This window comes from Zosterops lateralis, assembly GCF_965231275.1.
Source record: "Zosterops lateralis genome assembly, chromosome: 6".
Classification (NCBI taxonomy): domain Eukaryota; kingdom Metazoa; phylum Chordata; class Aves; order Passeriformes; family Zosteropidae; genus Zosterops; species Zosterops lateralis.
In genome coordinates this window covers 36,315,201-36,332,974 of record NC_139761.1, presented here as the reverse complement: position 1 = coordinate 36,332,974, position 17,774 = coordinate 36,315,201, and the positions used below count along the sequence as shown (strand labels likewise).

The following is a 17,774-nucleotide window of genomic DNA, read 5'->3' as shown; positions in this document are numbered from 1 at the left end:
TCAGATCTTAGTTTCCTACAGTTTGCACAGTCACATTAAAGGTCTACCTGGCTAACTTTCCCAGACCAACATGCAGCAGAGCAATAACAAGGAGTACCCATTTAAACTACTGAAGGTTTCCCATATAAAGAAAAAGATGCCAAAATTCAAATTGCCTAAAAAAAAAAAAAAAAAAGGTGCTTCTGTATTGGAATGGATCTGTGGCTGGATTCACTGTCACTGAAGCTTTCTTCAGTGTCTTTCTTACTTTATTTTTAAATTCAAATGAAACTACTAAGGACAAGTAGGATGAAATTTCCATCGTGTTTAGTCAACTGCTACTTCCAAAAGAAATTCTGCTGGGCTTTGTGTTCCCTGCTAGCAATATGCTATTACACAAATGTAACTCTTGTGTGTAACTTTCTTGTATTCAATATTTTGTTCACTCATCAGATGATATCATACGATCCTTGCTTAGATTTTTTTTTAATTTTTATATTGTTGTTTTTAGTACTTCCTGGACATATAAGGGGAAAAAAAATCCAAACCAAAGCAAATGCCCTAACCCTTTTCAGGCTGGCATATTGGCCTCTGATAATGTTCATTTATTTCCTCCATATTGGAAAATTTGCAGGTGTACTTGAATAAACAGGAACTGAGAACAGTCTTGGCTTTTCTCCAAAGTAACTACTTCCACCAAATCTATGATTTATTAAGTCTTGTGAGATCAAAGCGTTTTCTGATTTCTCTCAAAAACAAACCTGAATCTTCATATACTTCTCATTTAAGTTTTAAAGCATGAATTTTAAAGCAATTTAAAAGTTTGCACCCTTTTCTCCTTAAGTATGGTACACCATTTACCTGACCAAACAAAAGAGTTTAATTGGTTCAAAGACTTTGAGCTCCAGGTACAGAACTGCTTCTAGTCTAAGAGAAGAAAAATCACATACCTCCTGAGAGTTCAAGAATCCGGCTTCTATTTTGAGTTAAGGCAGTTGACTTCTGCACACAGGCAGATAATACCATGGCAGTACTTTCCAACTTTACTTCCTGCTCCTCCTGACAAAGTATACAGGTCAAAACTTCTTTCTCAGTGATAGATAGACCTCGTTTGGGACCCAAAGCAATTCTGGAGTAATCAATTGCTGAAGAGACGCTGGAAGACAAGAAGTGGCACAGATATAAAATTAACCAGCTGGATTTTCTAAACAATCTGAATTCTTCCAGATATCTAACAAGGTCATACGCTACAAGTAGGTCTGGGTTTTTTCACCTTTCTTCTTCCATAATAGCATCATCTTTCCCCTGGGCCTCCAGCGTGTTTTCATAGAGGAGCTTGTGGGTTTCAATGAAATTCCTCTGCAAGGCAGACATCTGGGCCATTATCTTCTGACGGTGCAACCTCGCTGCTTCCGCCTTTCTCTTCCGCTCAGCTTTCTCCTTATCCTGAGTGCTCTGGGTCTTACAGTAAGAGAATAAAGAAATCACAGACAACTAAGAACATCAAAAAATGAGAAGACTCCCCATTATAGGCATTCTAACCACTGACATCAAATTCCTTAACTGATGACACCTTAATGAGGAAAATAAGTTAATTGCTATCTGAAATAAAAATAAATAAATTCAAATCTTTACATGTTGACTAGATTCATTAAGACTGGACTTTTGTGGTCTACAAAAGGTGACTAGTACAATCCCTAGGCCAAAGATAAGATCAGTAATACCTGAGTCATTTCAATTAAGTACTTGTCCGTTCTTAAGAAATGTCAGTGAGGTGAACATCAAAGCTTTCTCCAGAGTTCTGTTATTCTCCCCATAAGTGAAATCCTACTGAGTATTCAGTATCTCCCTCCAGAAATTGAAGGAAATTTTATCTTGAACTGCCTATCCATGACACAACAATTGTGTCAGCATTTTATGCATCTGTGTATTGTATTTTCATTATTATTTATTGTACACTGGAAAACTATTGTTCTTCCAATATTTACTCCTGTACTATATTTTCAAAAGCCATAAACAAAGTATTTCTATGCTTTAGAATTGCAGAATTCAAACAACACAAGTAGACTTTATTAAAACATGTTGACCCTAACTCTCCCCATCCAATTACTTAAGGAAAAAATACAACATTATACACAAGGTTTCCATTCACAGTACCATCACTTTTCCAGGAAATCAAACAACAAATTGCTCTATAAGTAGAACTGTAAGAGATTCATTTCTTACTGACTTCTGTATTTTGTTTGATATGTTAGCAAATGTCATATGACATCTATCTCAAAAAAGAAACACGGCATATGCTGTGTGATAAGTTTAGAACTAGGCATTCCATGACCAGCCAAGAGATTGCCTGGCAGCAAGCTGTGGCCAAACAAAATGTGTAAAAGCAAACTAGTCTGTCTTCACTTACTGGCTAAGGGTAATTAAGATTCTTCTTCTCTGTTTGAATGCCAATTGAAAACACAATCACTCCATGGGACTAAAGTCATCTTTAACATCTCCATTTCATTGTGTCATTTGACCACTAGATTCAGAGGTTATTTTGAGGGAAGGGCAAAGAGACTGACAGTCAGAATGATAACTTAAGGCTCCTATCTTTATACAAGCAGGGCAAAGGACATTAACCTCTTGATAGATAATGTAAATTACAAGACATCATTTAAAGTGGATTTGTATTTCTAATTATTGTACAATGACAGTATAATAGAAAAGGTGGTCAAATCACGAAGACAAGAAATGGAAAGATGAGCACAAATTACTTCCTTCAGCCCCCTCAATTGCTTCACGTAACTCAGAAGTACAGCCAAACTCACATTAGCTGCTAACAATTCCATGAAACATATTTAGCACAATTTTCCCTTACTAAAATATTATTCTTGGAAACTAAATCCTAGTTGTAGACAACATATCCGAAATCAGTTTTGAAAAATCATTATTTTAGGCAACAATAAATTTAGACACGGTATTGAAAATAGTTGTTCAACACATTAAATACAAGGCTTTCATTGAAGCTTTATTTTTATCATTACCTCATCACCTTTTGTAGCTTCTGAGTCTGATGTAGTTCCTACTGTTGCCAAACTAGACTTTTCTCTCAATCTTTTCACCATGTCAAACATCTAAAAACAGAGGCTTAGATGTTAAAAATAAAACACAACTTGGCTCTTATAACAATACTGATTAATACATTTCCAATGTTAGAATATGTAAGCATTGAAACAGGCTGCACAGAGAATTTGTTGATGCTGGAAGTGTTCAAGTCCAGGTTGGATAAGGCTGTAGGCAATCTGGTCTATTGGAAATTGTCCCTGCCCAGGGCAAGGGCTTGGAGCTAGATCATTTTTAAGGTCCCTTCCAACTCAATCTATTCTATGATAGACAGGATTAAAACTTCTGGTATTTAATGTTACATTATTTTCAGATTTTCAAACGGATTAAACCACTCAATATTCCTAAATAACAGAAACACCCAAGACTGGATGTGCACTTCCAGAACACAGCTTTACTCATTATTTGCTGTTATTTTTTAACAGATATATGAGAAATATGCATAAAAATGTCATTACTTACTGGAATGAGTTTACCCAAGTAAAAATTGATGCAATACTTGAAAGTACAAGTAGAAGTACAATGCTGTAACAGATCAAACTTCTCAAGAAATCACTGCAGCTATAAATGGATTTTATGTAAAATTATATGTAGGAATCATAACATCTATTATATTAGCTTTCTACACTACTGAAATCAGATCATACTTATCTCTGCTTTGTGTACCTGCAGTATCCAATTGACTGTGTCCTTCTGTGCCTCTAATTGTGGAACTCTCTTCAATTTCTCCAGAAGCATTAATACATTCACAGCATTCAAGGCTGAGCTTCCCATTCCTTTACAAAGTTAAAAAGAGAAAAGGGCCTTCAGGGAAAAAAATCCCTTACATTTTAATGTACTTAGAACTGTGAACATGCCTTAATACATAACACACATACATGAACACAAACTGTGTAGTTACATTTCTGGTATAGTTTAATCTGTTTCTTCCTGTTATAGTGGAATTTATCCCCTTGTAGATCAATTAATTCTGCTTTAGAAAATTTTTGCTTAATGTCTGCTTAAAAAAGAATCTCCTTTCACTTCAGGGGGAAGCAGTAAAACTCTTCAGAGCTTACCTATGTTTGCTAACAGCTTAGTGTGTACATGTTTACTTCTACAGAAGCTATTGTAATTACAGTAATTATTTCCTTCCTCACAACTCGGTGAGAGTCCATAGCATTCTGGGCTCTTCTCTAACACCAGAATGCATTAAAATGGAGACCATTCTCTTCCATGGTATTTCTTTTGCAGCACTTTTCATATGGAATTAATTTTACATTTTTAGTAGGGAGACAAATACATCACAAAAAGAACTTTCTTTTAGCAAATTGTGTCTAAGTAAGAGCTTTCTTACAAAAATATTGATGATTTTTGCATCCTTTTCATGTAAATAAGGCTTTGGTTTTTCTGGTTATGCAAAACTAAAGCTAGCAAAGCATTCTCTAACACCTCAGTTATAGTTATGACTTTTATTGCATTCCTATAGTTGACATGAAGCTTCTTAAATGGAAATACTTTCAGAGTGATGATACTTCTCCTTTCTCAACAATAAAAAAAAATGAAAAAATAAAGTGCATTGGGAGTACTCTTCAAACACAACATTTTTTTAAAACTAGAAGGTACTTCAGTAGTTTTATGTACTTATTCTTGTAGAAGGTATTTGAAAGATACCTAGATATGATGTTTAGGGACATGGTTCAGTGGTGCACTTGGCAGAGCTGACTTAACATTTGGACTTAAAGATCTTAAGAGGTCTTTTCCAATACGAACAGTTCTGTGATTATACGATTTTACTTCACATTTCTTATCTTTGTTGCATCTCATGAGTGACAGTTATGTTTATCTTGATAATGGAATTTTAAAATTTATTTTACAGAGTGAAGTAAAAGATGAAAGATTATTTAGAATATGCAGATTCCAACTCCCACACAGTAGCCCTGAATGTAATATTAAGAAATGCTCAACAGAGATTTGAAAAAGAAATGGGTACACACCACAACCACTAAGGTCAGTTTCTATTTTCACTACCATAGTAAAAGATTAACTTGCAGGTAAATCAGTAATTGCACAGTTTAAAATAACCAAAGATAGACACAGTTCATTAAATCCACTGCAATTTTTCAAAGAGGAGTTAGTTTTCATTTCAGTGCTGTTCTTGTGAAGGAAAAGCCATTTTCAGTTATGTAACATTAGTACTACTTTTCATTTCTTCCCCAGGAAGAGAACCATATATCTTCAACATACCCAGCAACTGGGAACAGAGGAAGCTAGTCAAAACTTGGTTTCTTAATTATTTTTAAGAAAAACCCTAAAATTATCAAGTTTTAATTATATAGCATAAAGTAAAACCTTTCTGACTAAAACACTGAATAATTTCTTCTAGTTTATTTGAGTCCTTAGAGAATCAAGTTAGCCTAGTTTACATTGTGCTTTAAAGAAAAATGAAACGTACGTGTTGCTTTGTGATAAAAATCAAAGGTTACTTCTTCTTCAGGAGACTTCTGTAACTGCTGCTTCTCTTCTAGTAACCCTAAAGAAAGGAGATGAAGCACCTGAAAAAAGTGAGAAAAATAGTAAATCTCATTCAATGCTTAAGATATGGAAAGCTAGCATATACAATAAGGATGCTTAATACAGTTCTGTATTATATATTGATTACATTAATGATAAAACACATAAAAATGTAGAGATCATACATGGAAGGTGAAATTAAAAAAGCACAATATAAATATACAGCATATTAGTAGTACTAAAATTCATCAAATTGCACATGCTTTGTATTAGTAATATGTGAAATCCTGTCCTTTGGCTGATATAAAATCTGTACTTGGCTAATTCCAGAATCCAAAGATTAGCAGGATTGGCAAGGCAATTAAACAATCTTTACACTTTAACGAAACTGATTAATTCAACTGTCTGTAATTTCAGGTCCTAATTCTATAAATATTAAAATAACAACCCCGCTAAAACAAACAAAAAACACCTCCAAAGAACATTGCAACAATGTTTTAAAGACTAAAGTTACTGCAGTAAAATTAAACATTTTAATACTTACAAAAATTCTATTATTTCATGACTGAGGCCCCAAAGACATTTATGTATTTGGAGACTCTGCAGCTCAAAAAATGAAGGAATTCCAATTATCAAAGGGTTACTTGATCATGAAGTTTCAAGAAAAAGACGAGGTAAAGAGAATTAAATATTGAAACAGCTTCAGTAATTGGCAACACTGAGAGTAAAGTAAAATAGAAAGCTTTAATACTATTACGTATTGTGTTTCTATTTTACAGCAGAGGTAATTAATAATAAAAATATTTTCTTTGCCACTAAGATTTATAAAAACAGGTTTGGGGACAAAACTATTCTTAGTTAATCTTCACATATTTTGTTCTTATGACAAGCAGTCAGGACAGGAATGACCAACAGAAGATGACCAAGGCCAACCATACCATTTGGATCATTGCCTCAGTCCACAAGTGTGTTTCCAGTTCCACTGCCCGCTGCAGAAGGGTCCGCAGGATGTGCATCATAACATCGCAGTTCAGAATCCTCACCACGTTGCTGAATGCAGGACTGAAGTCTGGAGGAGGAGGTGGTGGCAATGCTAGGAAACAGACATGCAAATATATCAATGAACTGACATCCCACCCAGAAGTAGAGAGCACACACATATTAATTTCAATGAAAGAAAAATTGGACCTTTAAATAAAACCATGCTCAAACATAATTGTCTGCCTAAGTCAACTTTCATCTCTGGCAAAACTAAGTACTTTTTATAAGTTTTTATATAAAACACATGCAAGCTAAGTTAAACAATCACAAGTATTAGTTGTATCTGTAAATGCAAGTTTTTAACACTCTGAACTGCCTTATTTACGTCTCACTATTAAACATACAGTTTGTGCATTGCATCAGATAAAAGATTTTCAAGCAGTTAAACAATAGTGAGGAGTGGAGCTTCCAGACTGTAGTGTCCTACACTATAGTGTCATATGTCTGGAGCTCTAAATTTTTTCTGCTACTGACATTCTAGTAATTTCTAGTCATGTACATTTGCTGACTTAATACTGGAACTCTGATGTGGAACCTTGGCATCCAGTAACAGCACCTCATCTAACACCACTGCCTTTCCCTACCAGGAACCACTGACTTCAGTCTTCTTTAGGTACCTGAATGCCTATTTTCAGATTGCCTCTTTTCAGAGAACTTCTGTGAATACAGTGTTTCTGAAATCATCATTCTACAATTCAGGCTGAATGAAGTTACTGACAAAGACAACACAGTCACATAAAAGAATATGCAGGAAGTACCTGCAATAGTAAATGTAGCCTCAGGGAAACACACATCAGTGTCAACAGATAGCTTGGTATTTTGGAACTATATTGTCTAATTACATGAGTCTCTGACAATTACAGCTAAATAACTGCATTTCTAAAAATTTCTACAAAATTAATTCCCCGATAACATTTTAAGCTGTCAGAGTGAAAAGGGAAGGGGCAAAGTTGAGTTTATTAAATTGTTCATTGTACTTATTTGTTCAGCTTATCAAGTCTTCCTCAAATAAACTCAATTAAATGCTTGTGACTTGAACGGGTTAAAAGTAAACTCAAAACGGAAATAACATTTGTGTTACAACAGAAACATGGGGGTTCATTGTTTTATGTACTCATAGCTTATAAAAAATTATTTGCAAAACTTAAGTCTCATTCTTGTATTACAGAATGGATATGGGCATTAGTTCCTGTGGAAACCATCTCTACATGCCACCATTATGTCTCAATATTGTGCTTAAGAAACTGCTCACAAAGAACACTAAAACTTCTGCCTCTCAGTTATTCCACCACAAAATCTCTGAGTTCATGGGTTTGTCAATAGGCACTGTGTCATGTTTATTTCCCTACATGTAAATTAAACTAAAAATTCCAGAATTCCTGTCCATGATAAAAGAAAAAAGACAAGAAATGCCAGGTGCTAACTAATGACAGCTACTACAAATCAAAACAAAATTAATATGAACTCAACTATCCACCATGAAGTCACAAGACATCTCCCAAAACTCAGTATATATGCACAACTACATATACTACCAAATTAGCACATTTGTTGAATCATCAATTTTAGAATTTTACCTTCATCCCTGTTTTCTTGTTTTCTTCTTTTCTTCTGTGTATGTTCAGCCTACAGAAAAAGGAGTGTTGTTGCATCAGCACCTCTACAGAAGTACACAATAATGAGATTAATGAAATAACGAGAAACCCTAAACTAGAAATGTGGCACGATACATAGTAAATGTCTGGCTGTGTACTACAATTTTGTCTGAAACTTGTTTAACAAAATTATATTTTACATTTAAATTTGTAGTAAAGACAAATAATTGGACATACTTGCTTCCTCAGTAAGAGTTACAAAAACAAAGTGTGGAGTTTCCCAGTGCAAAGATAATTCTTACCACATTTTGTTCTCAGCAGAGAGTGAAAAGAGTTAATACACAAGTTGTCACAAAGGGAACACTAATCCAAACCATACCATGTAAATTTGTATTGAAAATCTTAACTTCATAGAACTTTAGTTTTGAAGGTAGCTGCATATATTCTTTACTGAATCAAGTTCTTTAGATTGCATTAGTTCAGCCATATTCTTTAAACATTGGTAAGTATGTACCCTTTTTTTAACACCTTTTTACACTGCTTACCTTGCTATGCTGGGTCTTAGTGTAGTGATAGAAGAACATATTGAATTCCTTCAAACATTCATCTTTCAGTTCATAAACTCCATGGCCAGAGACACCTGGTTTCCTTACAGAGAAATATTTCATGATATATAGATTAATCTTTGAATGCAAACAAACACAATTTGTTTTCTAAAGAAGCAGGACGTGTAATAGTTAGTAACTTCTTAAGAGCAGAGAGTTATGAGTCTTAAATTTTCAAGACAAGATTAAAAGGAATAAGCAATTCAGCAGCAAAATATTTCTAGTCTATACCATCTAAAGTACACCATATAGCCTCTGAAAATTCTTTTTAACTGAATGGCTTATAATTTCAGACATTGGATGTTATTCCACAAAACTCAATCTTTCTTTACCCAAAGTATAAAACAAGTAATACTTGCTGCTTTCCAGTCGGTGAGATTTTTTTGAATTTTTTATGTAATTCCCAAAGTAAAATTCCTAGGTACACCTACAGTTCTTAATTAAACATGAACAAGCAAGTCACGTGAAATTTAAAATAAGGTGTACTAAAATAACTAAAATAACACATTTTCCTCACAAAAATAGCAGACATTTGAACTGCTTTTTTTTCAACTACAATTTATTGCTCTATATTTGCAGACACACAAACACACACATATATATTTATATATAAAACAAATTCACAGGGGAAAAAAGGGAAAGTTCCAGAAAAATAACAACTAAGTAACACTTAAAACTGTTACTAGATAGTAATTGTCAAAGGTACAATAACTCCTTAACTTTCCTAACTATCTTTGAAAAAAAAATGAACTTTTGAAGATTCTCCCACTAGGACTTGAGATTACTGAACTCCTGCAGGTCCTCAAACTGAATTTGAGGAAAGGGAGAGAAACAGCAGCAGCGTAGGATATTCCACATGCTGTTCCTTCCTACGCATATTTGCAAATATATTTATTATTTCAAGACAGCAAAATATTAGCTGAACAGAGACTGTAGTTCAGCTTGTTTAACCCAAACATCATCTAAGAAATTTCATTTTACATTCAAGCTACTTATAAAGCAACATTAAGGACTTACTTGAATGTAGCCACTTTATCAATTACATTCTCCAAGCCGGTTTCATTGTTCTCCTGGTAAAAAAATTTATTTTGGGATAAACATACAACGATTCAAATATCTTCAGTATTACGCTACGTATAACAAAAATAGACAAACAAATTTAGATAATTCCCTAATTCATGAACTATTATCTTTTGTATGCTATTAATCAGAAAGCAGATATTGATGATTGACAAGTTCCAAGGAAGTATCAAAGATACATAATACTTCTACTTAATAATGCAGAACTTCATTAATAACAGAGCTGATCTCTAGAAACAGGCCAATGCTTACCCAGTCCTAATGAAGGGAAAAAAAGAGGTTGAGAAATTTTAGAACAGTGAACGTGGATGTGATAATATTTCAGGCTATTTCATTTACAACAAAAATTTAGGGGTTTTTGCATTCATTGCTGGCCCTGAACACTTGCACAGACTATAAAATCTAATCCACATCCTTCAACTTTGCTCGAATCATCAACAACTGTAATGGAATGGCAAGAAAATCATTGTTTCTGAATAGACAGGTACAACACTTGACTTCGAATGGATCTGCACAGGTTTAAGTGATCACAATTGCAGGCATAAATTTAGCAATAGTACACAGGGCAGAATGGAATCCAGCTCCACCATTCTACAGGGCCAAACCAGAAAATTTCACAACTTTTCTTTTTGAATCTAGGAAAACTACAGCTGAATATTCTTAAAAAAAAAAAAAAAAAAATCACCTCTTAATCAAAAAACATAATTCTCATATGAGTCATTTCCGATCAGTCTATACTTGAATCTATGACATTTACCTTTACATCAGTAAGGGGTGTAAGCCCCTTTGTCATGCCACTTTGTAATTCTCAAATCAACATTTAAGCTTTATTTTAGAAATGCTTCCAGATAAAGATATGAAAGCTAAAGAAGAAAGACATTAAACAAGAAAAAATAAATAAAGGAGAAAAGAAAATAAAGCAGGACTCACGTTTTCAGGCAAGGACTTGGTAATTGCACTGTGAGCCATTGGTTCAATACATAACAGATGGATGATTTCTCTCATTATTACATCTTCTTTTGTCACATTACTGATTCCAGGCACATATCTTTCCCCTGTCAGAGTGAGCCAAAAGAAGAATGGCAAATATGATGGGTATAAAGCCAATTTGAATTTTGCACCATGATAATTGCAGGGACGTTTCACTGTGTAAGCTTGCATTTGTCAGAAGCTGGTCCCAAATGTCTGAGAATAAAAATGTTTCTTGGCCCAGCTTCCTAACAAAATGGGTCAAGATGGACTCTTCATATTCTACTTTAATGCCAATCATGACGTTTACCTAACTGCTTTTTTTACTGTCCAACTCCTATTGCTTCGAGATGACAAATACTTGTGTTATTGAATCACCTTTTTAAAAGGGGCACCCTCCAGTATCCTCTCTATACTATCTATGTTAAAGAAAATCATCAAGCCTGCTCTGTCAAAGCAATAATCCATTACTACAACAGAGAAATTAAACTTACCCACAACATAAATGAGAATCTGTAGCATCTCTTCTATTAAAACATTATACTGCTTAATCAAATCCTGCAAGAATGAGAAAAATCAGTTTAAAAAACCAAAAACAAAAGTGCAGAAGAAATTCATCCATCAAATAACATTGAGCCCAACCTTCCTATCTACTACTTTGCTGAACCATTGTACTCTAGGAAGAAATTTCCATTCTAACAAGCTAGAAAAAGTGCCTGCTCTGGTAGAAGAGATATTATACAGCAACTTAAGTACAAGATTCATATGCAAGAAAAGAAACAACAGCTAAAAAAATACCCCAAATGAAGGGTTATAGCAAAGCTCAAGCCATAAGTAGTATAACAACCCAAGAAACTTCCAACTAAAATAAAAGCACGTAACACAGCTTAAGAGACATAGAAATGATATAGTGAAGTAGTTTATGCGGATTTTTTTAGATGTCCTACGAAATAAAGGTCTAAAAGGGGTAAAATCTACTTGCTAATTTTGAGGAAGCCACTGCAAATTCCAGATACAAAATATTTACCTAACCACCAGATCCTGTGTTTACTGACCTCTAGTGTGGCCTTAAAAATGCAGTTATCAACAGTAGCTAGTTTTTCTTTTTGATGCTTCATATATTCAAAGCTGACAAATTAAACAGCACAAAAATTCGCTACTTACCTGATCTTTGGTGGGTTTGATTTTTTTGAAAGCATCAGCAAGCTCATACCTCTGCAGTATCAGCAGGAGAAACTGATTTGGATCCATAAGAGATGCACCTATCTATCAAAAAACCCAAATTAATATGAACATCACTTGCTATTTCAAAATCCTGCAAAATTAACTGAATTTTTAAAAAATGACAACTACGCAACGATTCAGAACATTATACCTGGAGCATGATGATGTCTTTATCATACATTTCCTCTCTGCATTTAACATCTTGATAATAGAATACCTAAGAAACAGGAAAACAAAACAGACCTATAAAGTAATGGACTACCATGTTCATCAGTTAATCTCTGAGGCTCTTCTAACTGTACTACATCTCTATTGAGTAAAGGAAAGTCCATTATTTCTTTCAAAATAAATATGTACTTTAATGGAAGTGAAAAATTTTATCTATCTAGAAAGTCGTTCCCATACTTCACACCCCCTTCCAAGAGGTCGTAACTCCAATGGCTACTACTGAATTAAGTCAAAACATGCTCCTTCTCCTATCCTAGTTCTCAGAAAGACAATTCTGCAGGGATTTACCAAGATTTGCTTCCATTTCATCAAGGTGTCCTGTGCAAGGTTAGCAGAGAATTTCTGCTATCAAAGCAAGAAAAAAAAAAACCACAACAAAAACACCCCAAAGCGAAGCCAAAGGGGTCAAATGCAAGGGCAGACTCTTCCCTTTACCTTTACTCTTGCAATAGAAGTCACAAGTATTAGATGTTTGTATGTCTAGCTATAGAGTTCACAAAAGTTTAGTGTGAGACTATAATAGCTTCTTCTGTATATAATAATTTCCATACATCATGAGAAACTTCTAACTTTATGTTACAGGAAGAGTACTAAGAAGTACTTATGCAGTGATTATGAGATCTGAAAGCAGCTTACAACTAGATATCAGCAACATTAATACTATTTCAGAGAGTAAGAAAGAGTCATAATGGAGATGAAAATGCCCACCTAAGACAGGGAGGTAATCCATTGTTGAAGCTAGAAATAAAACCATATAACCTAAATTTCCACCTAGAAATTTTTCTATTTACCGTAGGAGTGACCCCATGACCTCTCTGTGCACTGGATGAAGCCCTGGCAGCATTACTGAGCAACCCTTGCAAACCCTAATAGGATCAGCTCACCACTGAACACTGCAGGGAGTACCTGGCTTATCAGGGAGAGCCCGTTCCTTCTCCACATCTCTGCAGCAACCTGCGCAACCAGGACAAGACAACGCAAGGGATATTCCACTAGCAGCTCCACTTGAAATTCTTCCTAGAATTTAAAAAAGGGAAAAAAACCCCCAAAAACTCAGAATAAATCTGCGAGTGGTTTTAAAAGTTTAAGTCCTAATGAACAAAAATATATTGACAGCTGAAAAATCACTTGTATGTGTGCCATCAAGGTTAGAAGATATAGCTTGAGGCTTTTTTCTTTCTAGAGTATAACTCACAAAAGCATTTGGGGAAAAAAAAATAGTCTCTTACAGGAGAAACAAACTCGTGCAATCTTGAAATGGCTCCAGTCTTGCTTAATCGTACATGAAGACCTACAAAAGCAAGGAAGAAAAATCAGAAAATAAATCAAAATCAGTGAAGGTTCTCCAAACCCTTCTAAACGTTAGCTAAATCATTCAGAAAATTACAGAAAAGAAGTCCATGTTTGTTTAGGAAAGACTTCATACTTTCCTTTTTTGAGATAGAAGATCTATGACATTATCACATTATCATGGTGCAAAGACTATGGATAGTCTTACAATCCATTATTTTATGATTAAATCTACACTGAATAAATGACTGAACACCATCTAAATTGAGATGCTATATAATACTAGCAATTTTTTAATTTCACATTTAAATCATAGGTCAGTAGTAAATGAATTTCAAGACTACAAGGGTTAACAGATGGTATCTTGGTATCAAATGATGTCAAAGAATCTACAGCTTCATAATAGCCTATGATTTCATTTGTATTCTACAGAAAGCAGCAATTGTATTCTACCAGGAAGTCTGTCCTGGCATTGTGTAAACATATGTCTTTTAGGAAGACCATTTTAACAGGCCTAAGATGTATATGGCTGGAAAATAAACTTGAGTATAGCAATAATGGCCATTAATTTAGATAAAGCAGATACAAACAGAACCAGAATCACTTCAGAGAAGTGAAAACTAAGGATCTCATTTAAAAGGAATTTTTTTCCTTCTTAACTGACTTCTCTCTTCCATTTAAAAAGACATCCTCCAATCTCTATGGAAATGTTGTTTTGAGAAAAACTCCTTAGTGGACATACGGAGAACACATCTTCCTGATCATGAGAATGTCAGAAAGTCAGAGAGAACTATCTGCAAAGCATTTAATCCAAAAGTTTTCAGGAGTAAAGAAATAGAGATGGATGACAAACATAGTTTAAACAGCAATCAAAACACATCACGTACCAGCAAGAGTCCGAGACAGTGGCAAATGTATGCTGACAGGATCTGCAGACACTCTGTAAGGTCTGCTCTCCAGGGTATGGCCACATAAGTGAAATACTGTCTTCTCCCGAGAGCGGCCATTTGTGCTGCACCTCATCACAGCTTTATGACATTCTCTGTAGGACCTGAGCAGAAGCTCTTCCTAGAATTTAAAATACGTGCAGAGGTTATATTTAAAAATCATACAGTCCTTCCTTTCTCTCTTTGGCACACCCAGATTCTTTCCAAACAATTTTTTTGTAGAGAACTATACTGAACAATAGTGAGCATTTGTAAAAGCTGCTATTTCAAAAGCTCTCAGGAAGATTCACAAAAGGCATGCATGCAAGTATTCCATAAAATCAATATACTTACATCACAGGCACACCACTCCTGGAACATCAAAAGAATGTTCTTGAGCTGCATCTGTATGGTAATAGCTGCTTCCCAGTCAGGGTCCACCTCAATATGCTGACCAATCTGTCTTTTTATCTCCTCCATTCCCTGAAATGGAAATCCCACAAAATACGCTGTCTAAATCAGAGATCACAGGCTTAACACCACAGAAAATTCCACAATCAAAAAGTAAAATACATGTAACTAAATCTGATGAGTGTTACTTCTATAAACATGAATTCTTCACCCATCCAAAACAGGGACTTGAAGGATTTAATATTGTAATTGCATGTTTACATCCACTGTAATATTATGGGAAAAGAGGAGCTGCAATATTTACCTATTTACAATATATTTACAACAGAATATTAGAAAAAAATTATTTAAATGTCTTGTACCTGCATGCAAGTTAGAATCCTTAGGAAAGAAACAAATCCTTCTAAAAAACGCTCCCTCAGACGCTCTGTCCATACTGTAGGCTTGCTGACTAAGACATACCTGTCCCCAAAAGAAATATTATCAGACTTCTCTTATGCTTGTATTTCAAGCATTCTTGAAATACAATTGTCTTCAATTGTTTTAATTTAATTAATTGTTTCAATTACATCATCAAATTACATCACCCTCCCCATCTTAAAGTACTCAGAAAACTTCCCCAACTACTAGGACTACTAGTACCTTGGTGTGATTCCATCATTGGAAATTGACAGATTTTTTTTTTTTTAATTCCAAGGTATTTGGGGTGGTTTGGTCTTACATTACTCAGTTTATTAGAGCAATTAGGTACTGATAAAAATAGAAAACCCTATGCAGATGAGGATTATACAGCTTTCCCAGAACAACAGCAAATAGGAGACAAATTTCCCATACTGTCTTACAGTAGAGACATTTTATTTAATGTAAATATGATATGCAATTAGATAATTGAAAATCAAGAAATGTTTTTATGCAATGTAATTTTGGTATTTTAAATTTTTTAAATTTTTTTCACTGAAAAAGAAAACATTAAGATTTCATGTGTGTATTTTGAGGGGGTTTAGGTTTGATTTTAAAGTAGATTTATCATCAGACTCTGAATTGAAACACCTCATCATACTACAAATATTTTAAAGTTGCTCTATCTTCTCAACCTTACACTTACCTGAGGTCGTATATTACTGCATATACCCGGTTCAGTTTGTCCTGACTGTAGCCTTGGAAATTGAACTTATCGTTTTTGTCTAGGTACTCTGGAAGCACTTCTAGCAGTGTCTCTGTAATGGTGGTAATCACATTTTGCTCTTCAATAAGATGTCGGGCCTGCAGGAACAAAGTGAAAATTATTTCTTCCTATTTTTGTTAAATGTTTTCATTAAGGTGTTTTTCATTCGAATCCAATTCTTCTGATTAAAAATTGTTTTAAGCATTTGCAAAGAGCCCAAGACAAAAAATCTCCCACAGCATTTATGGTGTAGGAACATAACTGCTATCAGCTTCCTATTTCAATTCTGACAGCATCTATATGATTGATTTGCTGTTTTTTTCCTAGAAAGATCATGTAGAAGAGAATTTTTATATTAGTACTTCAATCAAGAAACATATACCCTTTAAAATTTATAGATATATTTCCTCCCCATATTTCATCCCCATAAGATGCTGTTTAGCTGGTTTTTACCCCCTTGTTTTTTTACTCCTGTTTTTAAAGTTACATAGGTAAATGTGAGCAGCAAATAAATACACAAAGTTAATGCAGAGTACAATGTGCCAGGAACACACTCATTTGCATTCCCTCAATGTTCTGTAATGAATGTTCACATCAACTGAAGCTCCTGCTTTCATATTGGCCTTAACAAATCCCAAAATCATTCATATTCAACTCACCAATGCATAAAGACTCCTGGCTAAATACAACAATCTGCAAAGGTGGCACTGCTAGCAATTCTCAAACTTATTTTATACCTCTTAGCAGAGCCAGGCTGTACATACCAGAGTAGGCACAGTGAACATCTGAACTGAGAGTGCTGTCACAGAGAGAACTCTGTCATGATCATCACTGATGTATTCCTTTTGCAACACCTTGTAATGCTAGAAAAAGAGAGTATTGGTGACATTAAAAAAAAGTTAATAAAAATGTCCACTTTTTTATTCACAAGAATTAAAACTCAATGTATTTCTCCCACCTAATAGACACAGTTCCAACAGAAACAGCACAACATCCTCAATGCACCAAAGCAATTCAGTATGGCCCCCACTGCCTTAATATTGAAGTTAAGCACAAATTTAACTGATTTGCCAGATTGGAACTAACATTTTTTTCTCCTACAACTGCTAATCCCCTGAAAAAATATTAAATATCTGAAAAAAAATTAAGTATCTGAAGGAAAAAAAAGTAAAGGCATTAACTTCTTATAAAACAAGTCTTCCCCGTGGAATAAACTGCATGGATAGTTGCTCAACGACTGTCTGTAAACCATAAAGTCTTCGTTTGCTTTGTTCCAGTGCAGAGAAAAAACCAAGAAGTATCAATCATCTTTATCAGAATTAAAAAGTCTCACCCTAAAACAAAAACTTTGTCTTAAGTTTTGTATATTTCTTAATTACTAATTTTCAAAAATAAAGACCAATTTCACTTGCAGTTCATCTGGCATTTCAAAAGATGCACAGAATACTAAGAATATGGCATTCAAACAATCAACTCCCTACATGAGTCTAAGGAACAAACCAGTGACATAGCTATTAATTAACTGCACTCCATAAAGGTTGAGCTAGTTATTGAAGCTCGGCTAGTTTTAAAATTTTTAATTTGTATTGAAACAATTTTCAGTTTGGGGGAAAATTTCAGAAAGCTAGTACAAATCCACAGCATAAAAACCAAACCATTT

The 17,774-nt window shown here is 34.4% G+C and overlaps 1 protein-coding gene across 4 annotated transcripts in view; it reads right to left on the bottom strand.

Moving 5' to 3' along the window:
• The window catches only part of UBR1 (ubiquitin protein ligase E3 component n-recognin 1), a 56,583-nt gene that overhangs the window by 17,766 nt on the left and 21,043 nt on the right, over positions 1-17,774 (bottom strand). For all 4 annotated transcript variants that reach the window (XM_083863042.1, XM_083863043.1, XM_083863040.1 and 1 more), the window contains exons 11-30: positions 16,879-16,977; positions 16,055-16,212; positions 15,312-15,411; positions 14,893-15,021; positions 14,500-14,680; positions 13,552-13,613; positions 13,229-13,339; positions 12,246-12,311; positions 12,035-12,136; positions 11,365-11,428; positions 10,832-10,956; positions 9,839-9,891; positions 8,762-8,864; positions 8,199-8,247; positions 6,519-6,673; positions 5,522-5,621; positions 3,754-3,863; positions 3,009-3,098; positions 1,253-1,440; positions 930-1,135 (exon numbers count right to left, since the gene is read on the bottom strand). In XM_083863042.1, the coding sequence (XP_083719168.1) occupies positions 930-1,135; positions 1,253-1,440; positions 3,009-3,098; positions 3,754-3,863; positions 5,522-5,621; positions 6,519-6,673; positions 8,199-8,247; positions 8,762-8,864; positions 9,839-9,891; positions 10,832-10,956; positions 11,365-11,428; positions 12,035-12,136; positions 12,246-12,311; positions 13,229-13,339; positions 13,552-13,613; positions 14,500-14,680; positions 14,893-15,021; positions 15,312-15,411; positions 16,055-16,212; positions 16,879-16,977 (2,251 nt within the window). The remainder of the gene's footprint in view (positions 1-929; positions 1,136-1,252; positions 1,441-3,008; positions 3,099-3,753; positions 3,864-5,521; positions 5,622-6,518; positions 6,674-8,198; positions 8,248-8,761; positions 8,865-9,838; positions 9,892-10,831; positions 10,957-11,364; positions 11,429-12,034; positions 12,137-12,245; positions 12,312-13,228; positions 13,340-13,551; positions 13,614-14,499; positions 14,681-14,892; positions 15,022-15,311; positions 15,412-16,054; positions 16,213-16,878; positions 16,978-17,774) is intronic.